This window comes from Pelobates fuscus, chromosome 2 (assembly GCF_036172605.1).
Source record: "Pelobates fuscus isolate aPelFus1 chromosome 2, aPelFus1.pri, whole genome shotgun sequence".
NCBI classification, from domain to species: domain Eukaryota; kingdom Metazoa; phylum Chordata; class Amphibia; order Anura; family Pelobatidae; genus Pelobates; species Pelobates fuscus.
Window position 1 is genome coordinate 61,459,776 of NC_086318.1, and position 20,468 is coordinate 61,480,243.

General features: G+C 39.8%; 1 protein-coding gene across 1 annotated transcript in view; it reads right to left on the bottom strand.

The window, feature by feature from the left end:
• Window positions 1–4,386: 4,386 nt before the first annotated feature.
• ALLC (allantoicase) overlaps window positions 4,387–20,468 on the bottom strand; it is a 30,540-nt gene continuing 14,458 nt past the window's right edge. Inside the window, exons 7-13 of the mRNA XM_063442193.1 lie at window positions 18,982–19,114; window positions 17,952–18,107; window positions 16,461–16,534; window positions 15,267–15,375; window positions 11,482–11,609; window positions 7,346–7,531; window positions 4,387–5,004 (exon numbers count right to left, since the gene is read on the bottom strand). Of these exons, the coding sequence (XP_063298263.1) occupies window positions 7,388–7,531; window positions 11,482–11,609; window positions 15,267–15,375; window positions 16,461–16,534; window positions 17,952–18,107; window positions 18,982–19,114 (744 nt within the window). The 3' untranslated portion in view covers window positions 4,387–5,004; window positions 7,346–7,387. The remainder of the gene's footprint in view (window positions 5,005–7,345; window positions 7,532–11,481; window positions 11,610–15,266; window positions 15,376–16,460; window positions 16,535–17,951; window positions 18,108–18,981; window positions 19,115–20,468) is intronic.

Genomic DNA, 20,468 nt, shown 5'->3' on the forward strand with positions numbered 1-20,468 from the left:
ATAACTAGGCTATGAAATAAAAGGGTTTAGTCAATAAGCCCACAGATGAAAATAAGTAAACCTATAAAAGAAGTTATAGGAAGGAGAATGAAGATAAACCCATAAGAGAAATTATAGGTACGAATCTTGAGGGAAAACAGGATTTAGGCAATAGGCCAAAGCACAGGATATAAAGAAACAGGAAAACCTGTAAGAGAAATTATAGGTTCGAGTTAATAGAAGGAACAGAAGTGAAGGTTTAGGTAATATGCTCTAAGCAAGTTATCAGGTAACAGGTATATAATCAGATAAAACTAAACAGGAACATAAAGGATAAAGTAAAACAGGTTAAATTAGCAATTGAGGTGATCAGCCTCCTTGGTTAGAAATCAGAACTGTAGTTTCAGGGTCTTTGAGGAAACTTGCAAATAATAAGAAAGTCTGTAATATCCAGGTAGTTGCAACCAAATCAATATCAAAACAAAGTCCAGTATAGAAATAAAGTTGGTTCGTTTTGGAGATCGGGTTGGAATAAATCAGGTTGGTTGAAGGTAAGTAAGATTAGAGCAGGTTTTCATTAGAAAGTCAGGAGCAGAAGACTTTTCAGGTTCACAACACAATTTCTCTCAATGTAAAAGCTATGTGATGAGTTGGGTGTAGCCTTTTGAAGCAGATTTGGATTATCATGCTATGCAGATGAGAGCGACTGAGGTGACTAGTGGCGAGAAACAGATATTGCAGTGATAATACAGAATAAAATAAAACAATATCTTGGTTGTCAGGATAGGATCCTAACAGATAGTTTAAGCATTATAAGGTTTTCAATCATACAGGAAATTCCCCATGAATTAAAACATGGACCAAAGTCTTCTACAGTGTTGATATGGCCCTCGATGCTTAGCTCAAGAAAAATCCTGCCTTCTGAGTAATTTTTCTAGTCGAGTGGTACAAGCTAGTTAGAGTCACTATGGTTGCTTTTGTCATTATCTGCAAGATCTCTGTGGCTCAACTGGAAATCAGGGCAAATATTGGAGGAAAAGAGAAGCAACATAAAGAGTCCATCAATCTTTGTTCGGTCATCTGATATGATGTGAAGTGAGTGCTCTGTAGTCTTTATCAATGTATATATGTTTTTTTTAAATCTGCCCAATAAAGAGTGTTGTATATTTAAAACATTTACAAAACCAACAATCCTACATTGGCTGTTATTACAGTTGTGTGATTCTACAAAACAAAAAAAGAAAGAAAACTATAACCAGTTTTGCAGAGAAAGCAGAACCAATGCACCAGCTGAACACACCAGGAATGTCCAAGGGCTTAACCATACTTGTTAGAACTGGAAACAAGACGTGGTTTGATTCTAGTTGCAGAGAGATAGATTTTTGTTTTCAGAATGTAATAGTTGAAAATGTTATAATTTCTTCAGGTTTATTTATTATTCCAGCAGAAGTCTAATCATCAATGTCCTGGAGAATATGCCAATGGGCCAGCCCAGGTTTGGAGATTACTGAGATTGCAAACAACTAGCCCAAACACAAACTCACACATTGTTGGACTAACAAAGTCCCTGCACAATTATGGCCTCCTGACACAAACCAGAAGTAATCTGCTTACAAACACCCCAATGCACACTGAATTGCTTTTTGCCAGCTGAATGGTGCTGGGAGGCTACAGCCCACAACCCCTGTATCCTAGTGACTAAGTGAGAAAATTGTCCTCCCACCCCCTGCTGGTCCTTCATTGGAGCCATGATTTGGGAGGCATTTAAACTACAACAATTATTAAGAAAAAAAAATTATACAGGGTATGTCTTCCTTCATCAAGAAGATAATGTTATTCATCTACGTTCAATGAACATCTCCATTACCACAGTAGTTCCTCCTGGTATTTAGTTATTCTAAATTAATGTCATAAAAGTAATTGGCTAATACACAATGTCTCTATGCTTTATTGGAATTAGAAAGTAGAAAAACCCTTAAAAACCTATCTAGAATAAAAAGACAATTATATTTAAACCAAAAACCCTTATTCCTACTCCTGAAAAACCTTACAAGATTGCTATCTCTGTAATGTTTCATAGTTTTACATACAGGGCTGGCACAAGACATTTTGCTGCTCCCACTTTTGTACATACGCACCGAATACCACCTCACATACCCTCACCCTAACTTTTCACACCTAAACAATCCACAGTTCACATGTAAACATACAGAATTATCTACACACATATATAAAAATTAAAAGACACACTTACTTACAACAAATACAGGCACACACACAAACACTCACTAATTCATATAGGTATACACACATGCATACTTATTTTTGGGGAAGATTTGCAGCTGAATCTCCTGTCCCCTTAATGTCTAAAATGCTGCCTTCTTAAAAGTACCCCTGGGGTCCCATTGACCTACAGAGACCCCTTATGAGCTGAACCTGACTATATGTACTTTATCATTAAAAGTAAGCTATGAAAAATGCTATCCATTCAGTGCCCGGATGCTATTGTGTTTTTTTTATTTTAGTGAATGTGATAAAAGTAACTCAACTAATGGAGAAGAAAGCTAGTAACTAAATAAGTGCTTGCAGTTGATGATTTTTATGAGAAAAAAAATACTTTTTCTTTTTACAGAAGGTAGTTTTATGTGCCATATTAACATTTAAAATCATTTTACCAATCTATTTAATATAATTTTATTTTATAATAACATATGGAAGAAGTCCATTCTTAATGGATGGAGCATTAGTTAACTAATAAACAGTTTATTATAAGTAGGTGATTAGTTAACATAATCACAAACCCATTCTTAAAGTTCAGACTTACGGTACAAAAAAAAAATCACAGAAGAGTGACACATTTGAAAATATGACACATTATTTTGTCCATGTATCAGACTTTGCTAAACAGAACATATCAAAGCACAGAATGTCCCCAGGCATAATCAGATGTTTAACCAGTGAAGTACCAGGACAATGCAGGAGTTTGGCATCATTATTTTGCATAATATATTGTTCTAAAATACATGACAAATTACATCATACTTTGTTGTGGAAGGTAGAGTATGTTTGTATTTGGAGCCACCCAGTGGAAAGTAATCATATTACATCAAGCTCTACATAACCAGAAATTGATATTATATTTATTTTATTTATATTTATAAAATACTTTACCAGGAAAGATACATTGAGATTTCTCTCGTTTTCAAGTATGTCCTGGGACAACAAATCAGTGCATTATTATTATTATTATTATTATTATTATTATTGGTATTTATATAGCGCCAACTAATTCCGCAGCGCTTTGCAATATTATGAAAGGGGGGGGGAATTTACAATAAATGAGACAATTACACAGTGACACAGGAACAATAGGTAGATGAGGGCCCTGCTGAAACAAGCTTACGATTTATGTACAGTATATATTCTTCTGGTGCCTTTGGTTGTAAGTACATGCCAGAAACAGACAAATGTCACTACTTACAAACAATTGGTCAAGGATTTATGTATAATAATTAGAAAGCACTTATAGGGAACAGTAACATGTAAGTCTCACCTCTAGTGCCTGTGGCTTACATGACATTCAAAAAGAATCACAATCTTGGTCCATATGCTGAGCTCGCAAAATTGCTAGCAAAAGCATTTTTGAAAAGTGTCCATTATTTGGTCTTAAAGGGACACTATAGTCACCTGAATAACTTTAGCTTAATGAAGCAGTTTTGGCGTATAGAACATGCCCCTGCAGCGTCACTGCTCAATCCTCTGCCATTTAGGAGTTAAATCACCTTTGTTTATGAACCCTAGTCACACCTCCCTGCATGTGACTTGCACAGCCTTCCATAAACACTTCCTGTAAAGAGAGCCCTATTTAGGCTTTCTTTATTGCAAGTTCTGTTTAATTAAGATTTTCTTATCCCCTGCTATGTTAATAGCTTGCTAGACCCTGCAAGAGCCTCCTGTATGTGATTAAAGTTCAATTTAGAGATTGAGATACACTTATTCGAGGTAAATTACCTTCAAATCTGTTTGAAAGTGAAACCAGTTTGTTTTTTTCATGCAGGCTCTGTCAATCCTAGCCAGGGGAGGTGTGGCTAGGGCTGCATAAACAGAAACAACGTGATTTAACTCCTAAATGACAGTGAATTGAGCAGTGAAATTGCAGGGGAATGATCTATACACTAAAACTGCTTTATTTAGCTAAAGTAATTTAGGTGACTATAGTGTTCCTTTAATCTTTTTTTTTTTGTTAAATTTGTGTGCCTGTTTCAAATGCACCTTGTGATGTGGCACACTGTATGCTAATAGTACTTTTCCTTTGTATTATATTTATAAAAAAAGGGACAATATAATATTATATATGTCAACATATGGGGGGGGGTGAACACAAGGAACAACTAATTCTTTAACTTTATTTATTATTTGATCCCCTCACCTGCTGTACATGAGTCTACAGGTTAGGGGGACTTTCAAACAGCTCCCCTATTGACTGTTAGAGAGGGTCATGCATTTCAGCTTTTAACACTTACTGTGGCCCCTTGGATCTCTAGCCCACCGTCATTTATGTCAGCAATTATTTTGTCCTTTGCCAGCTGGTATAAAAATTTTAATTTGTTGTTTTCATTTTTTCATATTAGATTTCTCTAAATACCATAGAATTGGTGAACATTCTGTGTTAATAAGATCAATGAATGTTACTGCTAAAGTTAGCATGAAATATTTTATGTAAATATAATCATTATTATCATAGGTGTCGTTGTTCCTATTTTTTTACTTTAGTAGTTAATTTCATATGTTAGCGATCTAGCTTTCTGGTAAGTCATGAGTTGTAGAATATATGGGATTATGAATACCCACTCTGAACAGACCTCTAAAAACCAATCCAGGTAATTTCCCATGTTGATGGATAGAAGAAAAACTTGCATGAAAAAATTCTAGAGAAGCATTTCACAAGGTATTAAGGAAGAAGAAGAATTGACAGCGTATCACTATATAAAATTATAGAAATGTGGACTGTGAAAAATGAATAAACTATCTAGAGCAGTGTTCCCCAAACCCCGGGCCGCGGACCGGTACCGGTCCGAGGATCAAACGGTACCGGGCCGCCCAGGGCCGGCCATTGGGGTGTGCGCATTGGCGGATTCAGGGGGGGCAATGGGGCAATTGCCCCCCCCCCCCCCGAGAAAATAGTGCTGCCCGAGGCTCTCCCCTGCCGGTCCATGCAGGGCTGGTGCTATCCAAGCACCAGCCCTGCTGATTGCCATCACGGACCGAAGGGAAGATCAGTGATCAGGGACATTGCTGGGCGGCCGGCAGGGGAGGGAAAGGGAGAGAGAACCCGGGGGAGCTCTTACCTGCAGCTCCGCCGGGTTCACCTCTCGCGAGCACGGAGCGTTACCATGGCAATGCTCCGTTCTCGCGAGAGTGAACTCTAGCCTGAGCTGCAGGTTAGAGTTCACTTCCCCACTAGAACCACCAGGGACTGGAAGAGAAAGCAATGTCTCCCCCTCCCTCAGCACAGGTAAGAAGGGAGGGGGGACATTAGCTATATTTATATAGTTATTTAATAATAATAATAAAAAAAATTATCTTTAATCTGCCCCCCTATTCCCTCACACAAACTATAACCCCCTACACACTGCACCACACACAAATATACAGCCCCCCCTTACGCACACACAACCCCCCCTTACACACACAGCCCCCCTTACACACACACACAGACCCCCCTTACACACACAGCCCCCCCTTACACACACAGCCCCACCTTACACACACAGCCACCCCTTACACACACAGCCCCCCTCTTACACACACAGCCCCACCTTACACACACAGCCCCCCTTACACACACAGCCACCCCTTACACACACAGCCCCCCTCTTACACACACAGCCCCCCCTTACACACACAGCCCCCCTTACACACACAGCCCCCTTACACACACAGCCCCCTTACACAAACAGCCACCCCTTACACACACAGCCACCCCTTACACACACAGCCCCCTCTTACACACACTGCCCCCCCTTACATACACAGCCCCCCCTTACACACACAGCCCCCCTCTTACATACACAGCCCCTCTTACACACACACACACCATTACACACAGCCCCCAATACACACACAGCCCCCAATACACACACAGCCCCAATACACACACAGCCCCCCATACACACACATAGCACCCCTCACACAAAAACACACTGCGCCACACACACAAACACACTGCTCCCAATATGCAAATTGCTACCCCATACATACACTGCACCCCTCTCACAAACGCACTACCCCTCCATACACATACTGCGACCCTCACACACACTGCACCCCTCACACACATACACACTACAGCCCCTATCCCGGCAGACCTGGGTAAGTTATCAAACGTTTTTTTTAAACGGTTTGACGACTTACTCTGCGAGGGCGCCACAGCAACTCCTGGCACCAAAACCTCTACAGAGAGCTGTAGTGGTTATTGTGCCTGGATTGTTTCTTAAAATAATCTGCCAGTGCCCCTCCCGAGATTAGCTTCTGGATCCGCCACTAGGTGTGCGAGCCATAACACAAGGGGCGCCCTGGCAGCCGACACAGCTCACAAGCTGAATCCATCCTATTACATGAAAAATGACTCCCTGATGGTCCAGTGGTGCACCTGGCAGGAGCTGCAGCTAGATCATCATAACTTCTCCCTCGCGGTTCTGGCGCTAACTTAGTGAGCACTCCCTGCTATTCACCTCCAGCCCACCAGAGGCCGGCACTGGAGACCAGGGACAGAGGAGACTTGTGATCGGGCACCAGAGAAAAGGGGCACTGCATGGAAGCAGAGGCAGCTTGGGACAAGGTAGGAGACTGAAATACAGCCTTGAGTTCCCAGCCACAGAACCCCCCCCCCCCAGTCTGTGACTGGGAAAGAAGCTGCTGAGTATAGGTGGTGTTACATCAGCATTAGTCTGCTGGTGTAACACTACCTACCTATCCTGTCTGTCACATACCCTCATCTGTACCCCATTTTTATTAACTCTCACATGAACATGCTATATACATTCAGTCTGCATATGTGTGGGACCCTGAACCAACAATTTTGAGTCTATGTCTTTATGTGACTGTGTTTGTGATTTTCTGACTATGTATGTGTCTGTGTGTTTTTTAATATATGTGACTGTTTTTTATTTGTCTTTGAATGTATCTAACTGTGTTAATGTGTGTATATCTGTGACTGTGTTTTGTGATGTGTCTGTGTACATCATGTGTGTTCATTTCTGACAAGCTTCTTCACTAAATTAAAATTATTAAATCAAAACAAGCGGGCCATGGAAAAATTATCAAACGTTTACCGGTCCGCGGCGATAAAAAGGTTGGGGAGCACTGATCTAGAGGACTTCACTGTTGTTGAATGCTTAATAAACAGTTACATGTCAAAAGTTCGGGGAAAACCCCAAAGCCGAACTCGGCTCACACCACCATCCGGCGTCATAGTAATCTTCACGTGTGAGATACCCTCTTGCAGTGCTAGGTAAGTGCCTTCAAAAAAGTGTCTTTTGTGAGGATGGATCTGAAAATGTAAAATGAAGAAAAACAGATTGGAAAATAGTGCAATGTAATCACTCGTGGGTTATTGCAATTTATCTTTACAATTTATTTACTTTTATGCATTTATTTATTTATTTTTCACATCAGAAATTTGTATGTATTATTGCATATTTGCCCTTAAACTTCAATGTCAGCAAAATCCAATACCAAAATATTTACTTATTGATTTATTTTTGAAATTCTTTATTTTTGATGTGGTAACATCAAGTTAGGACAAGTAATGATACGTTTACTTGGATTTAACATTTTCAGTAAGACAGAAATCCATGCATAGGATATGAAAGCAATGTCAACAAAAAAAAAAAACAATATGTAGCTCCTCAAGGGGCTTATAACAGTACAAAATGTTTTCCTTTTAGCTATGTTCACTTCTGCACACACGCACAGGGGCATCCACTCTATCAAGCATTCGCTATACTGCCTCCCCATTAAGTCATCTCACAGATGGAGGGAGCAGGCCTCTGTTTCTGGGGTATATATAAGGGTATATAAAAAAAATATATATACCATATGTGCTAGGCGATGACTGGTCCCTAAGGGGTAGTCCCCAGTGAGCCCTCTATTGGCAGTCTGTGGCAGGGCAGACAGTGAATATGGATAGTGTTGAGGCCCCAGTACGAACTGGCAGGTAAGTCACTGATCCAGGCAAAGTAAACTGTGGAGGGTCTCAGATTCCGCTTTTGGCTATGGTTCCGGGTTTAGGCACTGATATTTTCGGGACCACATGTGCCCTCGGGGACACCGTTGGCAAAGGAAGCATCTGCAGGGTATGAAGGACTGACGTTGGGTCCTCGTCGGCCGACAGTGTCAGTACTGTTTCCCTAAGGGGTATTAACAGTGTCCCAAATGCTCCCAAACTGTGGCAAATCCACCCTCTTTTAGCCTTCTTGTAATTGGTGAAAATCTCCTCTGTTCCACCAGTACCAAAAATGGTAAGTCGTTGAAAACATTAATTGCACTGTTCTCCACATTGACCATGGGAGTATTCATGGAGCAAGCCAACAGGGTGGAGATGTCCCTTTTGATAGCAGTAATATTTCTGGGTGCATCCGCTGGGGCAGTGGTTGACTTATGGACTCAGAATGAACATTGGCAATGCACCAGTGCTGTTGTTCACCCCCAGTGTCGCTGCCACCTTGTTTGCATAGTCAAGCACACTCTTTGGGCCCACAGCCTCCGATGCTCCACGCAGCCGTATATTTTTCCGGCAGTGCCTCGCTTCCATCGAAGCCATCATGCAGGATAGCCGTTGAACCTGTTGGGTAAACGTGTCCATCTGTGCTCGGGTGTTGGTCAGTTGGCTCTCTCTGTCCCCCTGTTGGGATTCCAGCTCGCTCACGCGCCGAGTCAGGACGCTCATTTCCACCTGTACTCCAGCAAGGTCCTCCTTCCAGACCTCTCATAGGTCCTCAGGTAGTTTTTTTTAATTTGGTGCCTATATGCTTTGCCACTGCCAGCCGCATTCAAGCCCTGTCCCATGCACAAACTTTTCCCCCAAACTCACACTGCTGAAGGAAAAGGCCAGAAAATGGAAACTTCACCTCCAAGTGCTCCCAGTCTCCCACAGCTTATGACAGGTAGGCTTCTACCCATGACAGTATTTGTGTGTGTGTGCCTGCTAGTGAGTGAGCTTGTATGTGTGTGTCAGTGAGTTTGTCTGTAAGTGACCATGTGTGTCCGTGAGTTTGTAGTGAGCATGTGTGTGTCAATTAGCTTGCCTGTAGTAAGCTTATGTGTGTGTGTGTGTCTGTCAGTGAGTGTGACTATAGTGAGCAAGTGTGTCAGTGAGCATTTCTATAAATGAGCATATGTGTGACAGTGAGCTTGTCTGTAGGTGAGCATGTGTGTGTATCTCTGTGAGCTTATATGTGTGTGTCAGTGCCCTTATGTGTAAGAAAGCTTGTGTGTGTCAGGTAGCTTTTCTGTAGTGAGAAAGTGTGTCAGTGAGCTTTTCTATAAATTAGCATATGTGTGACAGTTAGCTTGTCTGTAGGTGAGCATGTGTGTGTATCTCTGTGAGCTTATATATGTGTCAGTGCACTTATATGTAAGAAAGCTTGTGTGTGTCAGCTAGCTTTTCTGTAGTGAGCATGTGTATGTGTCTCTGTGAGCTTATATGTGTGTGTCAGTGCACTTATGTGTAAGAAAGCTTGTGTGTGTCAGCTAGCTTTTCTGTAGTGAGGGTGTGTGTCAGTGAGCATGTCTGTAGTGAGCATGTGTACATGTGTCAGCGAGCTTGTCTGTAAGTGAGCTTGTGTGTGTCAGTGAGCTTTAGTGTAGTGAGCATGTGTGTGTTAGTGAGCTTGTCTGTAGTGAGTATGTGTGTGTAACAATTATTATTATTGCCATTTATATAGCGCCAACGGATTCTGTAGCACTTTCCAATATTATATTAACTATAAATAGGACAATTACAAGAAAACTTACAGGAACGATAGGTTGAAAAGGACCCTGCTCAAACAAGCTTACAGTCTATTGGAGGTGGGGTGTAAAACACAATAGGACAGGAAATAACAATCAAATTAGGTGGGAGTGAAGCAGAGCTGGAGGCGAAAGTAGAGTGCTGCCCTTTATTGTTATATTGTATGTATATATATTATTGGTATGTTTCTTTTTCATAATAATAATAAATATTGGTTCTGTCAGTGTAAAAAAAATAATTATACAGTAAGCATACTCACATGCAGACACTGAAGATACAGACAATCTCACTGACACAAGCACACAAGTTCATTAATACACAGGCTCACTGACACACACAGACAAGCTTCCTGGTACACACACACAAACTTAGTACAAACTCTGACACTCATACAAGGTTACTACAGACAAACTCATTGGTATATGAACACAAACTTACTTCAGACAAGCTTACTGTCACACACACACACACGCTCACTGCAGACAAGCTCACTGACACACACATGATCACTACAGACAAATTTACTGACACACACATGCTCCCTACAGACAAGCTCATTGACACACACACACAAGCTCACTGACACACACACACACACATGCTCACTACAGAAAAGTATATATATATATATATATATATATATATATACACACACACATACAACATTGCACAATGACTTATGGGGCTGGCATACATTTCTTTCCAGGACTGCTTTGTGTCTCTAATCCGGCCCTGCAAAGAGGAGCCCATGGCCATACCACACTCACATTGCAGCCATAGACACACATGCACACTTATACATGTACACAATATACACATTGTTACACGCACACATATGCAAACTAATACACAAACACATATACACTCTGATACACGTATATGAATACACATACAAACACACTGATGCACAGCAAAACACACATTGACAAATGCAGACATACAGTTTGTCAGGAATTGTCTACCTGTGTATACTCCTGAGAGCATGTGTCTGACAGTGATTATCTTTGTGTGGGGATGTATGTCTCTGTGAGCATGTTAATGTTAGTGTCTAGAGTACATGTACAACCATGCTACTCTGAAGAATTGAATCCACACCAAAATCTGTTTAGATTCAAAGGTCACCACTGAGGGAATCAAGCTCTCAAAGCATAAGAAAAGTTTATGAGGGTCTGCGATATTTTCCCCAAAATAAGTATTTTGACCTACATTTTGCAAATTTATTGTCAGCTCTTCATAATTCACTTGGATTTATAAACTGCACTGGAATGATGATGAATGGAAATCAATTTGCTAAATGATTTTTGTATTTATTTTTTAATTCACCAGAATTCTCTGTTTAATAAATAAACTCCAATGGTTAGTGAATATATGATTAATTGTACGCCACTTTCCATTTCCTTTTTTTATGCTTAAATATCAGCATTTATTCTTAGCCTTTTTAAAATATACTTTCTACTTTTGCTTAAATTCACATCACATTGTGTTCTTACCTTGGTAACAGGAAGAAGTGGTTTCCAGTTATGCCCTTGTTTGACCCCCCACTTTTTTCGAATGCAGTCTTCTTCCTCTTTTGGAAACAGGATGCAAGCATCAATTTTACAAGAGTTTGGGGCATTACCTATGGTATGTAATAAAAATGAAAAAATAATGACTACATTTTCACAAATTATATACTGTACGATATATACAGTTTATGTATACACATACATACTTTTGGGTAGTACTCGCATTCACAACCAGAACAGTATGCAGGCCCGGACTGGCCATCGGGCACACCGGCACTATCCGAGCGCTGGCCGGTGCCGGTGGCCATCAGGCACACCGGCACTATCCGAGCGCTGGCCCTGCTTTGGTCTCCATGGGCCGGTGGGGAGATCAAAGATCTCCCTCACCGGCCCAGAGACACTGTTACATGCGACCGCCAGCTGGGATGTGTGGGAGGGAGGAGAGGACCGGCGGAGCTCTATCCAGAAGCTGTGCCGGGTCCTCTCGCGAGGTCTTAGCGTTGCCACGGTTACCGCGGCAACGATCAGATCTCGCGAGGGGGCTAGAGTTCACTCTCACCACTGGACCACCAGGGAAGGATGGCAGAACCTTCCATGGCAGCATGGCACCCCACCCACAGGCCAAACTGATCTCCCCCCCACCCAACCCCCCCCCCACCCCCCCCACCCCAGGATAAAGGTAAGAAGGGAGGGGGGATATAACTTTTTTTTTAATTATTAATAAAAAAATATTTAAATTTAAATAAAAAATCATACTAACAGCCCCCCCACACACACACCACCCCCTCACACACACATCACCCCCAGACACACACAGCACCCCCAGACACACACATCACCCAGACACACACATCACCCCCAGACACACACATCACCCGCAGACACACACAGAACCCAGACACACACAGCACCCAGACACACACAGCACCCTCAGACACACACAGCACCCCCAGACACACACGGCACCCAGACACACACAGCACCCCCAGACACACACAGCGCCCCCAGACACACACAGTGCCCCCAGACACACACAGCACCCCCAGACACACACAGCACCCTGTTACACACAGCACCCAGACACACACAGCACCCCCAGACACACATCACCCCCAGAGACACACAGCACCCAGACACACACAGCACCCAGACATACAGCACCCAGACACACAGCACCCTCAGACACACACAGCACCCTCAGACACACACAGCACCCCCAGACACATAAAGCACCCAGACACACACAGCATCCCCCAGACACACACAGCACCCAGACACACACAGCACCCCCAGACACACACAGCACCCAAACACTCACAGCGCACCCAGACACACAGCACACCCAGACACACACAGCACCCTCAGACACACAGCACCCTCACTCACACACAGAACCCTCAGACAGACAGCACCCTCAGACAGACAGCACCCTCACTCACACACACACACACACACATATATATATATATATGTATATACATATATATATAATATATAAAATAACCCTCAGTGAGTTAACAGACAAAGAAAATTAGAAACCTAGAATGTGACAGCAGATAAAAACACCCTCACACACAGCACCCCTCTTACATACACACACACTGCGTCCCTCACACATACAATACGTCCAAATATATATATATACATATATATATATATATATATATATATATATACACACACACACACACAAACACACACTACAGCACCCCTCACACTGCACCACTACACACATTACGCTCCAGATACACGCTAGATCCCTTACCCTATATGCACTCTTAATCCTCTATACACACACACAATCTCCTATACACACTCTGGGTCCTTTACACACTAGATCTCCTACACACCCTATCTACAACCCCTACACACACTACGTCACCTATACACACACACTACAGCCCGTAGGCACACACTCGCTACATCCCCTATAACACTATGCCCCCTATACACACACTCTCTACAGCCCCTAGCCACACATATTACACCACAAACACAAATGAAATTGACCTATTTACACAATACCACACCACACTCTACACACACGCAATCCCACAAGCAGGCTCCAAACACATGCACCATACACTTTCCTGGCCCTTTTGTCCTCTGGTATCCCACTTGTGGAGACACCAGAGACAATTTAAAAGCAAACACAGCGCAAGCATGTTATTCAATTTACTTGCGCTGCGCAGAACAAATACAGGGCCTTTTTCTAATGCCAGAGCTCTTCAGCGGGGCTCTGCGCATTGAACCAACTTGCTCACTTTGAGAGGGGGTGTGCTTGTCATTAGTGATGGCAAAACACACCCTCTCTGGCCCCGCCCCCTTCTTAGGGGGGCCGCTCTGATTGAAAAATGCCCAGGCCTAATTTTTTTCCCAGTCCGGCCCTGACAGTATGCATTCAATATGTTGTTATTTTACATTGTGATCTGAGAGTTTTGAGCACATTTGAAGTATACTGAAGTTCCCTCCATATTTATGAAGGCAATTTGTGTTTTGTGGCATGACAAATAATACAGGGATTATCCATGTTGGATAATAAAGCTCATAATGCAAAGAGTTACACAAGGATTAGAGCAGGGACACCATATGGGAGTTGAGCCTCTGAAGTTCTGTGACCAGGTTTCAGGCACCTGTAGCAGCAGATGACACCAGTTCAGGGACAAAAAATGGAACCATACTATCACTGGTTCTAGCACAATCTAACTTGAGAGCTACCCGAGATAAAAAAAGAGAAAGCTAAAAATGTGTCCTAATACAAGTAGAAACTGCAGTCTCCCTCTTCTTGTCCAAAAAAAGGTGTGTATTATGCGAGGAGGAAGAAGCGCCTTTGAAGAATTTGTAGATATGAAATAAAAAAAATATTTTAAAAAGCCTTGTTGAAGGTCAAACACGTTAGTGTTTATTACTTATTGTATTTACTATTCCATTTACGATTTCATTTATTTTTTTATCAAAGAATATTGTTAAATAAATCAGTTGTTTTTTTCTCAAATACCCCTGGAACCTGATTTCTACTTTTCTACTTTGATTTCCTATTCCTTTGGACTAAGCCTCTATTTTGCTCCCCACCAGTGAGCACTATATATTTTTTTGTTTTAATCCACAAGACCTTCCACAAGCTAACAAGATCCATAAGTGTGGATTATACCTCTCTGTGCTGCTTTCTTAGAGCTGGTTGGAGGCTCTTTTAAGTGTGAGGATATTCCTTAATTTGTTTTTAATCTACCTAAGTACCAAGACATGCTGAACTAGATTGGAATTTTATCTTCTGTTTATTTTACATACTATCTTGGAGCACTTGAATACACCAGATATCCCTAAACTGGGATTTTATCACCTAGGTGCATTCAAGCAGAGCAATCGTAAGCTCTACATATTATAAGTGCATTTCCTTTTTTCTTCCACCCACTTGTATCAAATATACTGCACTATATTTCGTTGTATTCTTCTTAATTACTTATCTACCAACAATTGAGCGCTCCTCAAAGGCGCTACTAATTTCTCCCCTCAAGCACAGGTTCTAGCTAAATGCCTAAACAAAAGCAGCACATAAAACCAAATTAGATTAAGCATGGACAACAACATAAAAAGCTGATACCAAAAGCTTGTCAGGGTGGTTTTACATGTCAGGCAACCCCTGTTCCCCAACACAAATATAAGGTAGATAAAGTATAATAAACTTATTAACTGGATATTTGCGGCCTAAAACATCTAAAAAAAAAAAAAAATTCAATTTTAAATATTCATATGATGTCCAACATTTATACCTTTGAAGTGATTAGTATCTATTTCAATATGTGTAATTAATCCCGGATGGCCTAGTCTGAATATTGCCCATTCATTTCCAGGTACTTGGAGAATTCCTTTACTGTCAGCCTGAAAGAAAATATTTATTTATTATGTTATTAATTAAATGGCTGCATGGCGGAAAAAAAACAATGGAGAAAAATAGTTATGTTCTGTTGTGACATTAACATAAATATCTGAATATATTTATTTGCCATGACACGACACACTCCAATGACGCAGTAAATGCGTCACTTTAGACCTTATGTTTTACAAATAATTGACAATTGGATAAACTGTGGGAAAGGACTATAATTAGTAAGCCCTCTCATATCTAAGTCCATTGGTTGTATTCCCTTCAGAGCATGTTGTGCTACTGTGTTCCTGTGATATTACTTGATTCTGATTTTTTTTTTTGTATCCTGATGAAGCTCATTAAATGACTACCCCTTGTTTATTGCCTGAACCAAACTCTGGGAAGTTTACTATCGCTGTCATACTGGCCTAAGGTCTGTTTATATGGCTTTATCTGACTTTATGTTCTACTCCAGCAGTTAGGGCTCAGATCCGTTTGTCTTGAAAACTTAGTCTAGTTTCCTTTATAAGCCTGCTCTTTCCTCCTAAATGCCCTGACAGAGTCTTGGTTCCCCAGATCGTCTGCCCAGTCTGTCTTTATTATCACCAAAATGTCTACCTAGTCTACATTGCTTTCCCATCTATATCATGTCTCCCCAGTCTAAACAGAGTCCCTTTAAATTTCTCTACAGTTTGTATTATGTAACCCCTCTAAATGTGTGACGCAAATTCAAAAATTAGTCACTATTAGTCTTCTGTTTTCTAAAATACCGATGCAAGCTATAAAATAAGGGTGACAAAATGTGAGGTCCCCAGCTGTTTTAGATATTTGCCAGCTTCAAGTCATAGTAAGTACAACACGGTTCCACCTTTTAGCTATTGCTTGCTTTATAGATATAATATCCAAATGGAATGCGCTTACTTCTAGATTTGTTTTTTATTTTGTACTTGAAAGTGTATAAATGGACATGGGAAATGTTATAGTACAGTGGAAAAAATACTTTTTTTGCACCAGAATTGTCTCTTCGTTAGTTCTACCTCTACTTTATATCCCATTATTGTATCAAACAGCAATTCATAATTAAGAAATAAAAGTTTACCTTTAAGATCGGGGGCCTATCAAGTCTTCTTGCTGTCTCCCAGCCATCACCCATATCTTCTGCTCTTCCCAACCCTGAAATAATTGGTGCAATCCAGTTCATAATGGACACTAGAAATCTTCCCATATACCAGACTATGTATAATTTTAGGACACCAGCTGCATTCTTTGTGATAATATAAGATCTCTGGCCAGCATTTTATATATTGGTGTTCGATTCTCTTGGAGACATATTGGCCATCCTACAAAGAAACTATGAAACTGCTTATCTCACAGACATTGATGTTTATGGGTCATTTTTAATTGTAGTTTTATGTTTATCCTAAAGTGTTGGTGAGGTTCTTCAGTAACTGTGTCACAGATGAAACAAGGGTCATCTGCACATATATTCCTTGCTCCTGCATATGGCTTAAATATGTCTGCATCACTACTAAATCTGTGGGAAAGTAGAGCATAGTCCCAATGAAATAATGCATGAAAAGTGATCAATTATACCACCCGTTCTTCTTCCATTTTTCTTCACATTTTTATTATACATGGGACTGTACAGAATGGCTGAAATAAATTCCAGACCTTGCTATTCCACACCTACTGTTCCAATAAAACATAAGAGCATATATTTTTTACTATATCATTTATTTTTATGTGATGATACAGATGGAATGTTGTTTTTTTCTTCCTGTCCATATGTGTATCCCAATAATCTGTCTCGGAAACTTGCAATGAGTTATTTTACTTCCTGTTGAGTAAATCTTTTTCAAGTACTATATATATTTATTTACATATTTAATATGGTTCATAATTAGATTTAAAGACGTGTAAAAGGCTATTTATCTGTAACCTGAAAAGTATATATAAGAGTTTTTTGCCAAGCGAAAGACATCATGTATAATGTTATGCGTAGCACATTAACGACACAGTGTAATATATTTGGATAAGCTTTTCAAATAAATTCATATTTTGAAAAATATTTTAATATTTTTTTGTAAAATTATTGATTTTTTTTAATATGATATATTTTTGATATTTAAACTTTGTTTTAAAATCATTTTAAAAGTTTTTAAAATTATTTTAAAAGTTTATAAAAAAATAAAAAAAAGAATTTGAAAAGCGTATCCAGAAATTATAGACAAATGCCATTATTGTGTAGTAGGCATTACCAATTAGAGTATGGTAAAATAATAATAAGAGAGATTTGGCTAATTATATCTACCAGAAATATATTGAAGGAGAGACTATTTTTTTAAATAGCTTCTGAGATATTAATTTTGCTACAATTTATAAAATGTTAAACTACAATTATAACTGCTTTGAATTGCAACTAAAAGGTAAATCAGCAAATGATTTTATTAACTACATATTCCTTTGGCTGGGTTGTACATATTTACATTACTTACATGCTATTATTTATAGTCTCATTAGTTTCTAATATTAGTAGTATGTCTCAGAATTAGAATTGGAAGTAGACATTGCAATCTGATCTGTGTTGTACCTATGAGATTCCGGGGGTGTCCATAATGGGCGTCACTGAAACCAAGACAGACACCACCATTGACCATTGACAGCAAATCTTTTAAATCATTAGGTCCACATGATGACCATTCTCTTTGTCCAATGCCATAAACTTTAAAACGAGCTATTCCACCATCTGTATCAGTAAACATAAGAAGCATTAGTTGCCTTTAATACAGTGGGAATAATATAACATAAATAATGATGACTGACCAAACGAAAAGTAACACTAAAGAAAGGTTTAAAACAAGTTTATTTACTTAAGTCAGAATTGCGAATCTGAAATCTTGGGCTTAATTTTCTCTAAATATAATGTGGGAAAGCAGAATGTAAAGTCCGCAACGTCTGCACAAAAAGGTCTGAATGCTGATTTTTGAATGCTGATCTCCAAATAAGAGATCAACTCCAACTTGGGAATAAGTCCTACAGTCTGCCCACCCGAATGGTTTGGCACCAACTACCAAATTGGCGTGCGTTACAGTGGAAAGCAGACGGCACTGTGTAACTCACCAATTCGGTCATTGGTACCGGACCCTTCAGATGGGCAGACCGCAGCTGCCATCCCTTCCATCTGCCCAACAAACTGTAGGATTGGTCCCGAGTCTAGGTCGATCTCCTGGCATTGGTACTTACATTGTGGACTTAATTTTCTGTTTTCCATTTGGCTATTTTGGTCTTTCAATTTTAAATTCATTTTGTATTCACTTTGAATTCCCAGGAATATTCAACATGTACTTCAGGGCAACATCTCTTAAACAAATTAAAGTAACAGTGCAACATAGAAAGTTATTTATCGGTTTGGCATAAATATTGACATGGAAAAAAAATTCATGTCAATGAAGAACTTTTACATTTTTTTTTGCTGCAAGTAAACATTCAGGAAACATCAGTATGAATCCTACTGATTGTGTGATAGGCAAGTTTTTATTATGTATATTCACTGTTCATAAGGTTTTTGCTTTCAGTACCCAAAGCAAAAATTCTATCTAATACAATGTGACAGGAATTACCTGGGTAGATATTTAACCGGATATGAGTCCATCTCTCCCTTGAAGTAACATGAAAGTAGCTGTGGCTTGATTCTTGGTAGCCTGGTTTAAGCTCCACCATTTTGAGAAGATAATCCCATTTCTCAGAATGAAGCTAAAAAAAAAAAAAATTAACAAGTAGGATTTTTAGAATAAAACTAGATAAATTACAATTCGGTATTAAAGGTTAAAAGGTCACCATGTTTTATTGTTATTTAAAATGAATGATTACATGTTTTATAGCAGTTGTGTTTATAATTTTGTAGTGTATACATACTAAGTAAATATCTTTTAGTTTACCTTTAGTTTGTCTCTTAGACTGGAAAGCAAAGTTTACCAGACAAAAGACTTTGCAACTTTATCTCATTGAAGTAGTCTGGATGCAGTAATTAAACATACTTTATTACACATTCTGTTTAATTTAGAATTTCTAAACTCCTACTCTGTTAATAGCATTGTAGACCCTGCAATAGCCTTCTTTGAGTGATTAAAGTTCAATTTACAGTGCAGGAGATACAACCTATAAAGTAAGTTAGCATCTGATTAACAAGTAAACCGTTTTTTTTTTATGTGAATCACAGCCAAGGGAGGGCTTGGGGTACATAGTCAGAAAAAAAAGTGATTTAACTTCTAAATTGTGGAGAATTGAGCAGTCAGACTGCAAGGGCATGATCTGTACACCAAAACTACTTTGTTAAGCAAAAGTTGTTTTGATGCCTATAGTAGCACTTTAATTTCTGTTTATGCATAACAGAATAATTAAAATGATGGGTATATTACAAATAATCTTTAATTTTCAGTAACAATAAAAAATGACAGTTTTCGAGGTTTTACATATGTAGTTTCCAATCCTCAGGGAAACCAACTCTGGATTTGCATTTTGTCTTCTCTAGGTAATGTGCAATATGGCCCACTGGAATATACATTGTCTGGAACAACAGCTTTTCACAAATATATATTATACAATTAAAAGGTATAGTTAAAGGAACGCTATAGTGTCAGGAATACAAACATGTACTCATGACACTATAGTGTTAAACTAACTATATAGGTCCACGGGCCCCCCTTACGTTACATCCCAATAAAAGGTGTTTAAACCTTTTTACCCATGCAGCGCCGGTCTCGCCATGGCTGACTCCGCCTAACTCTGACTCCATGGCTGAGAGCATCAATCTTGATGATCTTAGCCAATCCAATGCTTTCCCATATTAAAGCATTGGGAGGCTACTGCACATGTGCAGCAAAACACCCCACTGCGCCAATCAGCACATCCTTAATGAGATTCAAAGTATCTCTATGAGCAGCCTTCAGCATCTCCATGCAGAGCGTGAAGACGCGGAACATAGATGCTCCACTGGAACCTGAGTGACTGCCACGAGAGGTGTTACTAGGCAGCAATGTAAACACTTTATTTGCTCAGCCTGCAGAGACATACTATAGACACCAGAACCACTGCATTAAGCTGTAAT